General features: G+C 38.5%; 1 protein-coding gene across 1 annotated transcript; it reads left to right on the top strand.

The window, feature by feature from the left end:
* The first annotated feature begins 10624 nt into the window (after positions 1–10624).
* Positions 10625–16547, top strand: pold3 (polymerase (DNA-directed), delta 3, accessory subunit). The gene is made up of 12 exons (XM_040038522.1): positions 10625–10777; positions 11307–11362; positions 11769–11868; positions 11982–12021; positions 12260–12392; positions 12552–12798; positions 12891–12963; positions 13755–13902; positions 14133–14236; positions 14920–15008; positions 15128–15209; positions 16145–16547. The coding sequence occupies exons 1-12, from the start codon at positions 10721–10723 to the stop codon at positions 16345–16347; spliced, it is 1332 nt and encodes a 443-aa protein (XP_039894456.1). The 5' UTR covers positions 10625–10720; the 3' UTR covers positions 16348–16547.

Genomic DNA, 16547 nt, shown 5'->3' with positions numbered 1-16547 from the left:
TCATCCTAGATTATTTCCACCGTCTGTTATTACTGTGATGTTTTATGCTGGCTGAACCAACATGCACAACCTGTTGAAAAATATCCCTTTATTACCAAAGGATGGAACTGGTGACCAAACACTAATAACACCTAATGTACCAAATAAGGGCATAAGCAATGCAAACTGACTGACTGACCAACCCACACATCTAATCCCTCAAACTAGAAAACAACATTATAACAGGATTAAATAGGTAGAATAAATAAATTACTAAATAAAATAGAGGTGCATTCAGAGTTCAACTGTGGGTTTAGCAAACTGTTTAAAACATATCAGCAGGTTATTGTTTGGTATGGTCATGCAAGCAATAATTTACACTATCCAGTCACCCTTTTGTGGACAGCACAGTGAATTGTGTGATCACTATTTCCTTTCCTTATTTAAAGGATGATACATCATTTCTTAAAGTGCATTTCTTTAACATTTGGAGAATTTGACCAGCTTTTATTTTCCTTCCTTTCCTGTGTCCTGTCACTGTGTTAGGAACCTTCCAAAGCTAAATTAACTATCCTGTCACCACCATCCAGTCCTGCTTTTGTTTCCTGCGTTTCACCCCATCAACACCAGATATCTCCAGTCTTCCCAATCACCTGTTTGCACACAACCACCTGATAGGTTGCCAGTCCTCCCAGTCAGCTTATCTGCAGGCCCCCCCTCCCCACTTGGCTTCCTCTGTGCATATTCTGCAAATACATCCTTCCCAACTGGCTGGGTTTTCTGTAAGTGTTGTGCCATTATGTTCCACCGTGTTTATGTCTATATCCAAGTTTTGGGCATGTTTTGAATATATGAACTCATTTTTTGGTTGCTTCTCGTATTTTTCCCTGCCGTGGAGGTTATATGATTAGCTTGGTTTGACTGTTTGCAAGATCGACTGATCCAAGAAAGCTGGGTCAGTCATCAAAGCAAAGAAAGCTGCTCAGTCCCTAATAAACCGTCTCCTTCCTCAAGAAGCTGTTTTAAAGGGGATTAAACCCACAGGGTCGGCCTTCTATAGAGGTCTGGAGATGAATCAGAAAGGGATTAAAATCAGACAGCAGGTAACAATGACACAGTAATTATATTCATTTATGACTATATTGAATGATAAAGAAAATAATCAAAGCCGAGGCTCACTCCTCCTTTAATGGCGATGTTGTTGTTGTATTCCTTTTACTGTTTTGGTGCTTGCTGTTTTCAAATGTACTTATAAATAGCTCAAACTTCATAATTTTACATTATACAAATGGTGCCTGTTGATTTTTATACAATATGTACCAACCTTACCAAATATATGCTTAAAGACATTCATAGTGGTTCTTCTCATATGAATGTTGTTGGTCTTATAGATAAACTGACTGTTGTTCTGCTAACTTTTAAAAGTGATAAACTTCCTGTCACCAAGTGTCATCAATTGTTTTGGTGTCTGGCAGGTCTTTATATGCACCAGTCTGTTTCTCCAGCTGAACTCTGTATGATATGATATTTTTGGCCTAAACCTCCACAAATGCAGCTCCTCGTTTCTGTCTTGTCGGTCCTGACCTTTTGATCTTTGTCTTCAACGGAGACCATTAGAGTCTATAACCTTTAAAACCCTCTCATTATTTTGTATTTCTCTTCCATGTTTTTCCGTCCCCGCATGTCACAGCAGCTTTTTTGTTTTTTACCACAAAAATGTACAAAAAGTGTAAATTTGGCTGAATTCAGGAGACTTTAGCTCCTAAGTAAGAGGCACTTTGTTGAAGGCTGGATTAACCTACACGGTTTGTTGCCGGATTTAAAGTGCTATGTTTTTCTTTTTCTTCTGCACCTGCAGTGACAGCTGTAAGAACTTCAAGCACATTTTCATCTACTTTTTTTCATTGTCCACATAAATCAGAAAGCAGAAAACATTGCAAAGAAGTTTTTTAGACTTTGCAACGCTGGGAAACAAAACCTCGATACAGGTTTTTATCCTGGATACAGATACAGATAAAATGACATGGACTTTGTGTCAAGTAAAGGCGTGTGACTTAAACAGACAAAATTGGGGAAAACAAAATTATCAGTTACCTTCATCAGAACTGTGTACAGTAATGAGGACACTGTAAGTGCCATATATCTTTTTTTGCAAAGGACTGCTGTTTTAATAATATCATCATAATGTCATCTTCTTGTTATCTTCTTCACACACAGTAGTGCACAGATAATGTGCAATATATTTAATGTGTATTACACATAGAAATTCTGAAGCATTTAAACAGTTCTAATTTTATTTAAATAAAATCTCATAAATACCAGTTTCTGGTTTTATAAAATGTTTGTCTAACTCAGTTTGCTCTGAGGCTGAAGTCTACATCAGCCTCAGAGCAAACTGACGCTGGGAAAGAGGTACGGTACACTCTAGATGCCAGTCCGCCACAGGACTAATACAGGGAGGCAACTGCTCTCGCTCAAATCCACACCTACGTCTCGCATATTTTTGGGCTGTGTGACGAAACCAGAGGAGAAAACCCACGCTGGCTGGAAGGATTATATTTTCATACTGAGAAAAAATTATTAATAATAATTACTTATTGATTTCTGACAGAAGGATAGCAGCGTGAGTGAGAGGAATGGTTTACAAGATGGTAGTGAGACCTGCTATGAAGACTGGCACTAATTAAAAGACAGGAGGGTGAGCTGGAGGTGGCAGAGTTGGAGATGTTAAAGCCTTCACAGAAGACAAGATTAGAATTGAATACATGAGAGGGAAGCTCAGGTTAAGCATTTTGGAGACAAAGTTAGAGAGGCAAGGCTGAGATAGTTTGGACATGTGCAGAGAAGGGATTGTGGACATACTGACCAAAGGTTGAAGATGGAGCTGTTTCTTCTTTTGTTGGTTATTTCCTTTGTAACATTTCTTTCAGAGGTCTCTGTATATCTTGTTTAGTCAGTATTTAGTTTGTTCAATTTTGTGTTCAATTCAATTCTAGTTCAGCTATGTTTTCACTTGTCACCTCTGCCCTCATCATCTGGTGTGTGCCTGTATACTTTGTCTGAGTTGTCCCTTGTCCTTTGTCATGTTATCCATCACAGTAGTGTGTGTGTGTGTGTGTGTGTGTGTGTGTGTGTGTGTGTGGTGGTGGTGGTGGTGATGGTGGTGGGGTGGGGTTCCCCAAAAGACTATATTTTAAGTTCCTGCTCTGCAAATATTTTGATCTTTTCACATTCTTGTGACTGGTTTTTAGTTTACTTTTTGCAATCTGCCTGCCTCACAGTCAATTTGTGATAATTTGGCCTTTATTGCTGTTTATTGCTAAGCTTTTCAAAAAGACTGTAGACAAACCACATAAAGAATGTTCCTTTTTTGTGTCTGCTTGAAAAAGGTCAGGTCTTCTTGCACTTCTCTTGCCTACAGTGTGCAACAATTTTCTGTTTTGGCATCTTTATTTTTTCTGTTATACCTGCTCTCTTTACAGCACATTTGTAAAAGAAAAATTTACACTTTAAAGCTCTCAGATCCTTCTAAGTTAAGGATCTTGCGGAGATGTTTTGACCATTAAAAGGTAGATATCTGTCAGCTTTTTTCAACAGTGCGATAAACAGGTCCCTCTTGTGCCCTCTGATGAGATATGTCCCTAATATAATTGAAATCTTGCTAAATTATTTATCTGGGGCCTTAAGGTGATTTGGCTTTGACTTTGGATGCTCATGTGAAATCTCTGATACATTGTTCCAAGATTATTTGTCATGCCTTCATTCCTCCATTATTCACTTGTCTAAACAAAACCTCCTCGGATCATCTGCAGTTTGATCTGCTGCGATGCTTCTCACACGTCACACCGTTGCTGATTCTGTTGCAGTGCCACCCCATTAACTTCAGACTCCACTTTCAGAAGATTGTGGTTTTGACTTGTACAGCTTTGTATGGACAAGCACCAACATATATCACAGAACTTTTACATCCAAGCATCGCCAGTGGGTTCCCTGAGGTCATGTGATCAAGGGCTACTGGCTGTGCATGATACAAGGCTGAAAATGAAAGGCGACAGAGCTTTTGCAGCAGTGGCTCCCAGACTCTCCCCTACTGAGATTGAGAACTGTGGACTCAGTGGTGTCTTTTAAAAAGCAGCTAAAAACTCACTAAACCTGCTTTTGGTTAAGTCAGCTTACAGTTTTGTAAACTGGTAATGAAGAAAGTGGCTATGCCTTAAACAAAAACAAAAATGTGTTTTACATTTCAGCAGCCACCCTTTGTTATGGACCATTTACTGTATGACTAAAGTGGCATGTGCTTAAGAGGTTTCTTCTCAAGCTACAGTCCACTATTATTATTGTGATGTTTCTGAGCAGCATGCTGGGTGAATGTATAAAGCATGTTTTGTTGATAAATGTCATCACTCCCACTGTTACAGTACCTCCCCATCTGCAGCGAAGACAATTAGAATTCAGACTTAACATCTTATCTAATGACTACAATCCTCTCTGTAGGTGGCTGTGAGGAAAACATAACATAACACATAAGCGTGGGGTTCCTGACATGACAAGCAGTCGAAGCTTTTGAACCAGGCACCCGTAGGAGGCTGCACAGTGTGTCACTTGTTTGCTGTTGATGTGTGGAAATCTGCCTGAAATCTACATGTTGTTTCACACACATCTTCTTCCCTGACAGTTGCAATGGGGTGTGTGACCGCTGTCAAACACTCCGAGGAGGTGTCGGCGTCTATGCATCCGCAGAGATATCTTCTCCTCTGAGCAATCAGTAATCGATTTTAGATCCTAAAACCAATCAGGGGATTTGTGTTGAGTGAAACCTAAAACCTCGTGTAGAGGAAAGGCCTCAAAAATGAGCCTGCAGGCAGCATGATAGATATCTAATACATTCATTATGCATTTCTGAGAACAGATATCTTCCCTGTTGATCTGAAGGAACAGAGGAGTCAGAATGGGTTATCTGAGGGCATGAAAACAGCAGCAGAAAAAAAATCAAAAATGTTACCATCCTTTGAAACGTATATAAGATATTTCTTAGAGCTGAATAAAAGATTCCTTCTTATACCAGGATATTGCTAATAAAAGAATCCATTATCAAGGTTTAACCTTGGCCAGACAGAGAAGATCTCATCAGATTGATTTCTAAAGCTGCCATTTTACTGTCCACACATGAAAAAAGGACTTTGTGCTTTGATACGATGTGTTTTGATTTTGGTTTTTTTGTTGTAATTCTCCTTTTGAAAATTGTGTTTGTTTTCTGCCTTTTGATGTTTGTCTGAACTGGGTCTTTAGATTTTAGATTTGATCAGATCCAAAAACCATACCAAAGCATGGGCTCTTTAAGCACACACACGCAAGTCAAATATTTTACACGTCCCTTTGAGTATCTGAGTGTGCTGAGACTAATGGATCGTGTTGCCGCTGCAGAGCACTGCAGAGATCTGTCTGCAAACTATTAGAGAGATCATTCCCTCTCTTCTTCACAGAGACTCAAAGAAGAAAAAACAGTGATAATGGGAAGACCAAAATTTGTTTAATTATGGGGGGGGGGTTTTCAAGTAGCACTAGACCCAGAAACATTAAAATAAAAAATACAATGTTGAGGCACGACTGCGGGGTTCTCAGGTCACATTTGAATAATTAATCCAGTTCTCAAACGTTTTCTGGCACGCCCCGTTTCAGAAGCCAAAAAAAACTTCACTCCTTGCACACCAAAATTTTCCCATGATTAACACTGAAAAAGGATTCAAGTCAAACTTTAGTAAATTAACAGTAAATTATGTTTTAATCTCTTTTCCCCAATCCGCATACAGTCCACCCCACAGTTTGATTAATGGATGAATAAATTACTCATCTTAGAGTAACTTTTCTGTTGATTTTGTGCAGATCTGCAAATACACTGAACTGCATTGGTGGTTCAGATTTGGGTTCAGATTTTGTGGATGTGTAATCTGGTATGTGTGGTGTGATCCTGGTCAAGGTTCTTGTTCAGGTGTTCCATAAATGTAAATATATATATACATAAAAAAGAAACTGTGACCTCTGTGTGTTAACGCATCGTGTAGATACTGTATACTTTTAGTTTTCCAAAATAAACTCTAGGCCAGTCAAAGTTAAGATAAACATAAACTGATACGACTGTGATGATGTGAAAGCAATTTTAGTTTTTCCACTTTCTTTTATTCGGTGTGGTCGTTCTTTGTAGATTGGTAGATGTACATTTTATTGTTTTGTATTTGCTCATTTTTTATTTTTTTATTTGCATTCTTTTATTTTGAAAGCTGTTCAGTCACCTGTTAGGACCCAACAGGAGTTGGATTCGTGACAAAAGCGGACCAGCAAATCAAATTATATCACACGAACTAGAAACAAATGAATTTAATTACATTTTGGGGGCCATGGCAGGGAGGTCAGGATGGGCTTGGTTTTTCATACACTTAAATGCTGTGAGAGTGGTGGGAGGAGACGGCCAAAAAGAGCATCCCAGTAATGGTGAGGCTAGTTTGACATTTTATCCTTTCTCCTCCGGTGTCTGGGAAATCATCCTGGTTTACCATCCTTCTTTCTTGCTGCAATCAAAAGTTCTTCTCTGTTTTCTTTCAATATTTAAAAGTTCTGAGGATCATTAAAAAGTTAAAATCATAGAAGCTTGTAGTATGTCATAGAGGAATATTATGAAGATCACAGTCACATCAGTGACAAAACAAAACTTGTGTGATTGTACAACACCGCCCAAATAAACTGTTCAGCCACAACATTAAAACCACTGAAAGGTGTAAGAAACAAGAAAGATTTGATACCATCTAATGTTCTGCATGAGTTTCTGCAATGATGTGGAGCACTACATGTCAGGGTAGCATCTACATTGATGCCACTGCTGCAGGTCAAGTGTATCTAACGTCAAAGTCATCCCTGATAGCAATCATTCAAAGAACTTAACAAAATGGCCAAAGGCCCTGATCCAGATTTTAAACCTACCACATGTGAATCCTGCTGAGCATTCAGGACGCGCCTGAACAACCTCAGTTAAGGAAGCGCCCCCACAGGACCCATAGCCAACATCCACTTCCTGGTGCCAGACATCACAGACCACCCTCAGCGGTACCTCGTGCACGCCCTGATGGATCAGAGATGTTTTGGCAGCACAGGAGGCAGCCACAGAGTGTCAGACACCTGAAGGTACCACCGACACTTATCTACATTCCAGATGTTACAAGCATAAATGTATTTTTCTGTCCACGTGAACCAGTATGTTAAATATGGCACAGCCACTGCATCCCAAAGAGATTGCATCTGTAATGTAAAACTTTGGACTGAATTTCTTATCTAGAGTGACACGTCCAATATTGTTTGTTTATTTTGCAAACAAAGTGTAAAATAAAACCAATAATAAACCCCTTGATCCACGCAAATACAGCCAGTCACGGTGTTGATGTAATCGGGGAGTGAACAGTAACAAATGCAATATAAAAAGTATCATAAACACTTCAGCAAAAGGAGCAATAACACTGTATCAAACATTACCCCGATTCTGAAAGCAGCTGTGATGAGCATTGGCTTTTAGAGGTGCAACCAAATGAGATCCAGATTTTCTTTCACGTGCAGGGCTGGATTACAGAGGTTTACTTTTGACCCATTAGTTCATAGCAGAGAGGCAGTTGAGCCAACCAGAGGGGGGCACTGGGACACTCAAGTGACATTCTGGTGTGACAAGAGGAGGGCTGCGGTTTGATATCAATTCACTGATTTTGCTTACAGTGAATCAGATCTGCTGACTGAATCTGAATCCTTTCATTAAAACAACAAACCTTGTTTAACCCGACCTGGTTTAGTGACCTGATTTTGTAAAATTGACTGGTGTTATGGAAACATCTATTTAAAAAAAATAAATACATCTTTCTTTGAAATACAGTCGATTGATTTATGATTTGACATCCAAGTGTGTATACCTTCATGGATTAGGATTTTTATGTAAAAGCACATTATATATAGACTAGTCATGTTCCACATGCTTGTGGACACAATTTTGCCTCTATACACCACTGCAGTGGAACTACATAATTCCAGCTATGATTTTTATTTAAAATCTTCAGACGATGAAATTTGTTTGGACAAAAATATAATACTAGAATGAAAATACGGTAATAACTGACTGAAATCTAGAAGCTCGTGGAAATTAACGAATGCTGTATTGTATCCTCAGGCCTTTACTCAAGCCATTTTCAGCTGCTGCATGTTTGTGCCTTAAGTTTTGTCTTCACTAACTAAAAAGCCTGGTCTGTTGCATTAACATCAGTTGCCTTTGAACTTCTGCCTTTGGAATTCTGAGAATTCCAGTGAAAATGTCAACCTGGAATAAACAGAAGGTCTCTTATCTGTTTAATATTATCATGGACTAACAAGGGAACGGACCTCACATAAAACTTTTTATGACTCAATTTTCAAATTACTATTATTAATCTCTGAAACTGGAGGACTATGTATAAAACTGGCTAAAAATCCTAAATAGCTACTGCAATACTTTTGTTCAACTTAAATTAAAGCTAAAAATCTGGACTTCAACTGCTTATTGATTCTTTGATTTAAAATCTGTGGTGCTGCACATGGGCAAAACTGCAGAAAAAGGTCTTTGTCCAAATGTAAGTGTAGATTCCATCATCTTTAAGGGGATTTTAATTTCAGTTTTTCATATATTGTTTATGTTTTTGCACTCGTATTGCAAAGAAGTCCACAAAAAAAGCCAAAAAGGTAAACGTGCTTGTGTGCAGCACAATGAGAAGAAAGACAAAGAGGATCACAATGTTTCTTCATTTAAACCAAATCTGATCCACCTGAGGATTTCAGTGTTGCTCTCTGTCTTCAAGGTGAGACAATTATTCTTGTACTTTGTCATCATTATGGGAATATTTTTCCCTCCTCTGCTGCACGTCGCTGCCCTTCTGTTTGACATTTCTATTAGAAGTTACCGTGCAGGCTGACTCAGAGCTACTTCAATCTAAATATTACATCAGATAGACTCTGAGAACACACCTCAGATAATCATATATACAGTGTGTCACTCAGATTTGACAGCTACATCTCATTAACAAGGCTTTTTGGACCAATAGGTTTGCATGTGCTAGAGTTGAAATCGAAATGGTCAGATAATAATATGGATTCGCTTGTTTAAAACCATTCTTATTTTTCTACTTGTTTAGCACATTTGTTCAGGGTTAGAAATGTTCCTCTGGTGCATTATTTATTTATTTATTCAGCTTCTTAATTTTCTTGATTGATCCATAAGAGACAAAAAGTCTCGTTTTTTTCCCCATCAACATGGGAGAGTCAGTAAACTTCATTCTGATTAAAGGAAATAAATAACTTTGAACTTTTTGAACCTACTCTTTCAGATTTGATACAACAGAAATGAAGCACACCAATGCTGTGTCGATCCAGAGGCCACATATATATCTGGTCGATGCATTTGTGAGATTCATATTTTTTGATTTCTCCAGTGCCTTTACTACAATCCTTCAATGGTCTTGTGTTTTTGGAGTATCTCTCCTGCCGACCACAATATGTGCATCTGCAGAAAAGTGTCTCTAGCACAGTCCTGAGTGTACAATGTACCACGTCTACGGCAGGCTTTGTTCCTGAAACTTTTTGACGACACAGCAGTTGGGCACGAAGAGAATAGAGGAACAGTTTCGGACCTCTTCATCATAATGTCACAAAAACCATTGTAGAGTGCACTAGGGGTGGGAGAGGGAGCCAATCAACACCAATAACTATAAGGAGCACTGAGATGGAAGTGGTCTTCAACCACAGATACCCTGGTGTGCAGCCCAACAGTAAGTTGGACTGGAATACCCATATACAGGCGATGTACAGTAAGGAAGAAAGATTACTTTATTTCCTAACAAGCCTAAGGTCATTTAACATATGATGTTATCACATCATATAATCCTATGTTTTGAGCACCATACCTTTTTTCTTGTGACCTGAGAAACTTGCCTGAAAGCTGAAGACACACTGGGCAAACCATTTTTGTTCTGTCATTTTCAAAAGAGTTTATTATTGCCTGAGTTAGAAATATCAAGCGGACTCCCCATGAGGAAAGAATGGACTTCTCTACTGAACAGTCTGAGGCTGCTGCTGTTGTAGTTATTGCTCTTTGATATGATGGAGGTGCAAGAAGGTTGCTTTATTTTCTACAAACTGTTCCTTTGCCTCCCACATAGACGGTGAGGTAAAACTGAAGCACATTGTTGGGCTACTATAATAAGAGATAGCATTAAAGTGGCCCCTGGAGACCCATCATCATTATTGTTTTCCACATACATAGGTGCATTATAGTGCCCATAATGAACTGATGCTCTCTCAGCTCCACTGCATTCACATTGTGGATTTTGCTGTTTCAGAGAGTTTGCACTAATTTTTAACTGTCCCGTGTTGGTTTTGGGGTACAAAAAACCGTATTAATAGTGATAATGTATGTGGAATATAGTAAAAAAATAAATGAATGAAGCTCCTGTTTTGTTTGTTTTTTGTTTGTTTGTTTTTTGTTTGTTTTTTATTTCTATCATTCATTTGATCCAGGGAGTGACTCACAGCCCCGTCTGGCCTGCAGAGGGCAGCCTAAAGCCTTTCACCTCACAGGAAGGACGGGCGGACACGTGACATGCAACAGGAAGTAAATAAACTGCTTTCCCGCGCAGTTAAATTGTAACAGCAAGTCGTCTGCTTTCAAGGAGAATAAAACAAAATGGATGAGCTTTATTTGGATAATATTGACGAATACGTCAATGACCATAATAAAATAGTAAGTGCCTTCTTAATTCGCGGTATTTCATTTTGTGCGATGAGGTTTTCTGGCTGAACTAGAGCGTGAATTAGCTCTGGCTTCGACATGATTGGCTGCTGAACTCCGCTCAAAAAAACTGCCGTTTTAACTTTGTCTGGTTTTCACGACAATTTATGTGTATCCAGGGGCATTTTTATCAATTTTGGAGATGTTCAGGGGTCTTCGTGTTAATTCGGCTCTGCTATGATGTAGTAAATGGCAGTTGAATTGAAGAAAAGCTTATTTTTAGTTGACCAATTTCAGTTACTGCTGGAAACCGCCAAGTGCGTGACAAACACTGCTGTAGTAAAGATATTTCAAACACTGACATGAAGTCGATATTTATTTATATCTGATAAGTATTAGATATTTCCCAGCTCATGTAGCTTAATGGAAAGCAACAATAACCGGTACCTTAAAGAACAAAGACAATATTTGGATAATATTTATTATCCGTCATATAGTCTCTGTGTAAATACAAGTGTCCTGTGTGCTTTCTCTACACCAGGTAACCTATAAATGGCTGAGTCTCACTCTTGGAGTTCATGTCAACACAGCAAAACAGTAAGTGGTTACTTTGACATGCCAGGAACTAATAAAATAATATATGATACATTTTTTTTCCATCTTCAAAATGTCTTGTTTGTCCAAGCAACAATCGCAAATTTAAATTAATTAGGTTTTACTGTATTTAGCGCCAAGGAAGCACTACATTTGACAGTAACAGTCCAATGGAATGTCGCTTGAGTTTTTCTGCACTTGAATTGCACCGTTTTTGTGGTAGTGAGATGAAGACATGCGCACGTTTGCATGTTTTGGCATGTGTGTGCATGCAAAAAAAAAAGGTGCTGTGTGTTTTCTTTTAAAAAAAAAAGATCATTAACACTTTGTGTCATTGGCTGATAAATACATAAATGCCATAAACACAGATTTACCTAGGAAATACATTTAAGTTGTGTCTTGTGTTCAGAATGCTCTACCATTACCTGGATCACAAGAGGAAGGAGAGTTCAGCTCAGCTGCATGCCACCTACCTTGTGTCAGGGAAATTTGTGGACAACGGTCAAACGGTGAGACCTGTTGTAGCATTTTTTGTGATTTCTTTTCTTTTCTTTTCTTTTTTTCTACATGCCCAAAGCTGCAGCTTTAATGATTTTTTTTTTACACTGTGTTTGCTTTTCAGAGTCACAAGGTGTCTGTTGTGAGAGAGGACCAGCTGGAAGGTGTGTAAATATTAATTCACATGACATCATTCGGTTGTGTTGCTCTGTAACAGCAAGGTTGGCTCGTTGTTTGATTCTAATTTCGAAAGTAATATCCTCAGTTCATAATCATCACCATCAATAAATAGTATGCTTTTATGTCAGTGAGTCTTGATTTTCTTTGTATTTTGTTTTATTTAATGACATATTTGTTGTAAATGAAGCAGCAGTGTGTCACGTTTGCCGTTTTCTTCTGCAGATTTCAAAGCCAAGATGAGCTTGGTAGTCAGCGTGCACGTCTACAGCGTCCAGAGAGCGTTGCTTAGAGACAGCGGCCCACTTTACGCTGTGGACTACGACGCTGTGAAAGACAATCTTAAAAACTGCAGCAGGTATGCTAATCATGGTGTTTTTTGATTTGCAGTGACCAGTCATCAGCATTTTTTACACCATCTGTGTAAAGATTAGTTTAGCCACTATTAGAATGAAAACATAATTAATGCATAATGTTATTTATATTATTTAATAGTTATTTTTCTTTTGCTTTTCAGATACAGCGCGATCCACTGTGCCAGCGCAGTGCCCATGTCTTCTGTGGAGCTGCAGCAGGCGAGGGAAGTCCAGCAAGCTCCTACACCTGAGCCTGAAAACAAAAAGGCTGGCATGAATGGAGACACCAGCCCAGTTTTAAAATCATCCGCCAAGGCTCCAAAAGGCATCATGGGAATGTTTGCTAACAAATCTGCTCCTAAGAGTCAGGATAACACCAAAGAGATGAAGCCTGAAAAGAAAGAGGATGTACGACTTTGTCCTTGTGCTGCAGTCAGTTGCTCTTCAGGGTACTCGAGTTTTTGCTCTGTTTGTTTATAATTGTGTTTTTTGTATTTTAGATCGAAGCACCCAAAAGCAAACCAGTCGCAAAAGCGAATCCAGTGGCAAACTTCTTTGGGACTCAAACATTAAGTGAGTAATAAGTAAAGTATTGTGTGTCTGGTGTACTTTATTAAAAGGGGGATTAAAATTCATATGTTCCGTTTAGACTGCTGTTATTTTGTTTTAGGTTTCTATTTTAACCTTGAAACTGTTGTGCTCATAGTTTGTTTTTATTATTATTAGTATTATTAGTAGTAGTAGTAGTAGTACTATTTTGCTCTTTATTTGACACACGATCTGCCTTTCAGAGCAGTTGTACAAATCACATCATTATATAAATGAATGTTGTCTTTGTCATGTTCTTATTTCACATAAACCTAGTAAAAGCATCGTAATTGAATGTGTTCCTCACCATGGTGAAAAATAATCAGCGAGTGAGCCAACAAGTTTTTAAAAAAGTACCAAAGTGCTGCAGGTTGTAATCAGCAAAAACGGTTTTGTCTTGCATAGAATGTAAGGTTTTGAATGTAGAGGCTGTAAAGCAGAAGCCACTTGTGAACACGATCCAGAAACCCTGCCATCTTCTCCGCCAAAGCTCATTTAAAATGGTCCGAGGCAAAGTGGAAACCTTTCTGGTTATAAATCAAAATGTTAAGTTTTACTTGGAAAACATGGATGCCACGTCCCAACTTTTTTTGCTGCCGTGATCTGATGTTTTCAGTGTTTTGTTGTGAGTAATTGAGTTTGTATTTTAAATCAAGTTTCCACATTTATCGATGTGCATGCTGTTTTGCGACATACAAAAGTAACCCAGAAAGATGAGCGGTAATTATTTGATTTGAATATGTTTACTGAATAATTGTTCTTTTTCACTACTTCAGAGAAGCCAGAGAAACCTGTGAAGGAGGAGGAAGCACCTCAGTCATCTTCCAGAGCAGCGCAGCAGCATGAAAGGGCAAAACCAGAGGAAAAGCAAGAAACCGTTGCTCCAGTGGAGCCACAAAAAGACACAAAGAAAGACTCCAGAAGGTGTGTGCTGGTATTCATGTGGGAAATGTGACAAATTGAATTAAATATTCCTTTCAGTACATGAGGAAATAGTTTTCTAATCATGAAAAGAATCCGCTTTCCTCAATCAAGTCCCACTTCCCTGTCCCTAATTGTTACTTAGAAATGTAATTTCAAAAGTTATAAAGGGTGTTTATTTCTGGCTTTAATCTAATTTAAGTTCTTTAATTCCTTTTTTTTTTTTTAAATAGCAAAACTAAGCGGCTAGAAGATTCTGACGGTGAAGAGGAGAAGATGGAGAAGAAAAAGAGGAGGAGGATTAAGAAACCGGAGCCAGACAGCAGTGATGAAGACGGTTATACTTTTATTTTATATTATTCTCTTATTCTGATGTTTTCTATTTTGAAAACCTATTAATTTTAAAAGTGAACAAACAGTGATATAATTGGATTAAAGGTATAAATGTATATTTTGTAGGCAGCACGGTGGTTAGCACTGTTGCCGCACAGCAAGAAGGTCCTGAGTTCAATTCCAACATCAGGCCGGGGTCTTTCTGTGTGGAGTTTGCATGTTCTCCCCGTGTCTGCGTGGGTTCCCTCCGGGTACTCCGGCTTCCTCCCACCGTCCAAAGACATGCAGCTTGTGGGGATAGGTTAATTGGATAATCCAAATTGCCACTAGGTGTGAATGTGAGCGCGAATGGTTGTCTGTCGTTGTGTGTTGGCCCTGCGACAGACTGGCGACCTGTCCAGGGTGTACCCCGCCTCTCGCCCTATGACAGCTGGGATAGGCTCCAGCGCCCCCCGCGACCCTGAAAAGGATAAGCGGAAGCGAATGGATGGATGGATGTATATTTTGTATTAGTTTTGCTGCTGTAGGCACACTAAAAGCAATTCCAAACATTGTAATTAATTGGATTGGCAAACGGCTTGTGAGGACAAAACTTTTATTTCAGTTCATTTCAGTCTTTGGGAAAAGAAGGACTTATAAAAGAAGACATTTCAAAATTGATAAGATAATCTGTTTCCCCCCTTCCAGTTATTCCAGACTCTCCACAGCCAGTCGTGACAAGAGAACCATCATCACCAAGTCCTAAAAAGGAGGTTGAACCCGACAGACATTCTCATGTAAGCGTTTGATACTCTAGTTTTGATATAACTGGAAACTTTGGTAGTCTTTTATTCATTTTTTTAATGTATTTTTTTTTATGTATTTAACTCGGAGCATGCGTCTTGTTATTCTACAGCCGAGCAGTTCTGAAATGAAAATAAGGAAGAGAAGACGAGTCATGAAGTCTCATACCTTTGTGGACGGTGATGGATGCATGGGTATGAAAAACATACAACAGTGAAAACCCAACCAGTGCAGATCATAATCAAACACTTTTAATGTATTTATATATAGTGCTACAGTATATGTGACTGTTTTTAAATAAAGAGGTCAGGGTCTGTACAAGTAATCGATATGAGACAAAAGCTCAGGGCTGGGAGATTTCCGCTGCTGTTGTTAGTCCTGTCTGCATATAAAGGATATTCCTTATATGCTTATACTCAGGCGCACAGTCGCTTCACTTGTTTATACTTGTTTATGAGGAATCTATGCATCCAGGGAAGAGCAGTAATATTCTGTGAGAAATGTGTACTTTCTAAAAATGCATTAGCCAGTGCTCAACTTAATGTTTTTTCTCTGAGAGTTTTAATAGCTGCTTTTATATTTTTATAGGTCTGACTTTTATTATTATAATAAAATCTAATCTAACTATTATATTTAATATGATTTAATTCTATTTAATATTAATCTAAATCTACAAGCTAAGTTACTAAATCTTTTAGGTAAATCTATTTGAGTGCACCCCATCCATTACATTAACTCATCAATGCATGCAGCAGGCTTCAGTTCAACACTGAGTGAGATGACGGTTGTCAACCTGCAGCAAGCTGTGCAATTTAAAATCATAGATAACTAAGATCATAGTTTAGTATCATTTCTGCATACAGAGAGCTGTGTTTTATTTTGTTGAAGGTGGTAGATCAGAGCAAGTGCAAGGATCACTTTTTGTCCTTCACTCCACCTGAACTCTTTTTAACGGCAACGTGTCTTTGCTCTTTGACAGCATCATGTTCGCTGCTGCTGTTCCATCAGTCTTACCAAGAGAAACGCAGCAATCTAGGCTGAATCTGGCAGTGTCCTTTTGTCCACAGTAGATTGATTAGTTTGGTTGTTTTGTATGAATTTGTAACTCCGGGTTGTTTCTCATCCACAGTGACAGAAAAAGGCTACGTGAGTGAATCTTACTCTGAATCCGAAGATGATTTTAAACCCTCCAAACAAGCTTCAAGAGATCCCATTAAAGCAAAACCATCAAGTAGCAAAGAGGATGAGAAGAAAACTCAAAAGAAAGCATCAGCAAACTCAAATAAAGGAACTAAACAAGCTTCCATAATGGGATTTTTCCAGAAGAAATAACAGATGGTGATGGATGCATTCACTAAGGACAAATGAGCACTGCTGTAGACTTCCTGTAATGAGACTGTGGCGTATCTGAAATCAGCTGAAACAAGTCAGAACACTTGACAAATGGACTTCAACACATGGACATTAAAAATTACATTTTAGTTTCTGTTTTATGAATACATGTCCAACTCAATAAACATTAAAAAATTAAA

Source organism: Simochromis diagramma, unplaced genomic scaffold (assembly GCF_900408965.1).
Source record: "Simochromis diagramma unplaced genomic scaffold, fSimDia1.1 OVJJ01000247.1, whole genome shotgun sequence".
Classification (NCBI taxonomy): Eukaryota; Metazoa; Chordata; class Actinopteri; order Cichliformes; family Cichlidae; genus Simochromis; species Simochromis diagramma.
Note: the sequence above shows the minus strand (reverse complement) of the source record. Positions and strands in the feature narration are given on the sequence as shown.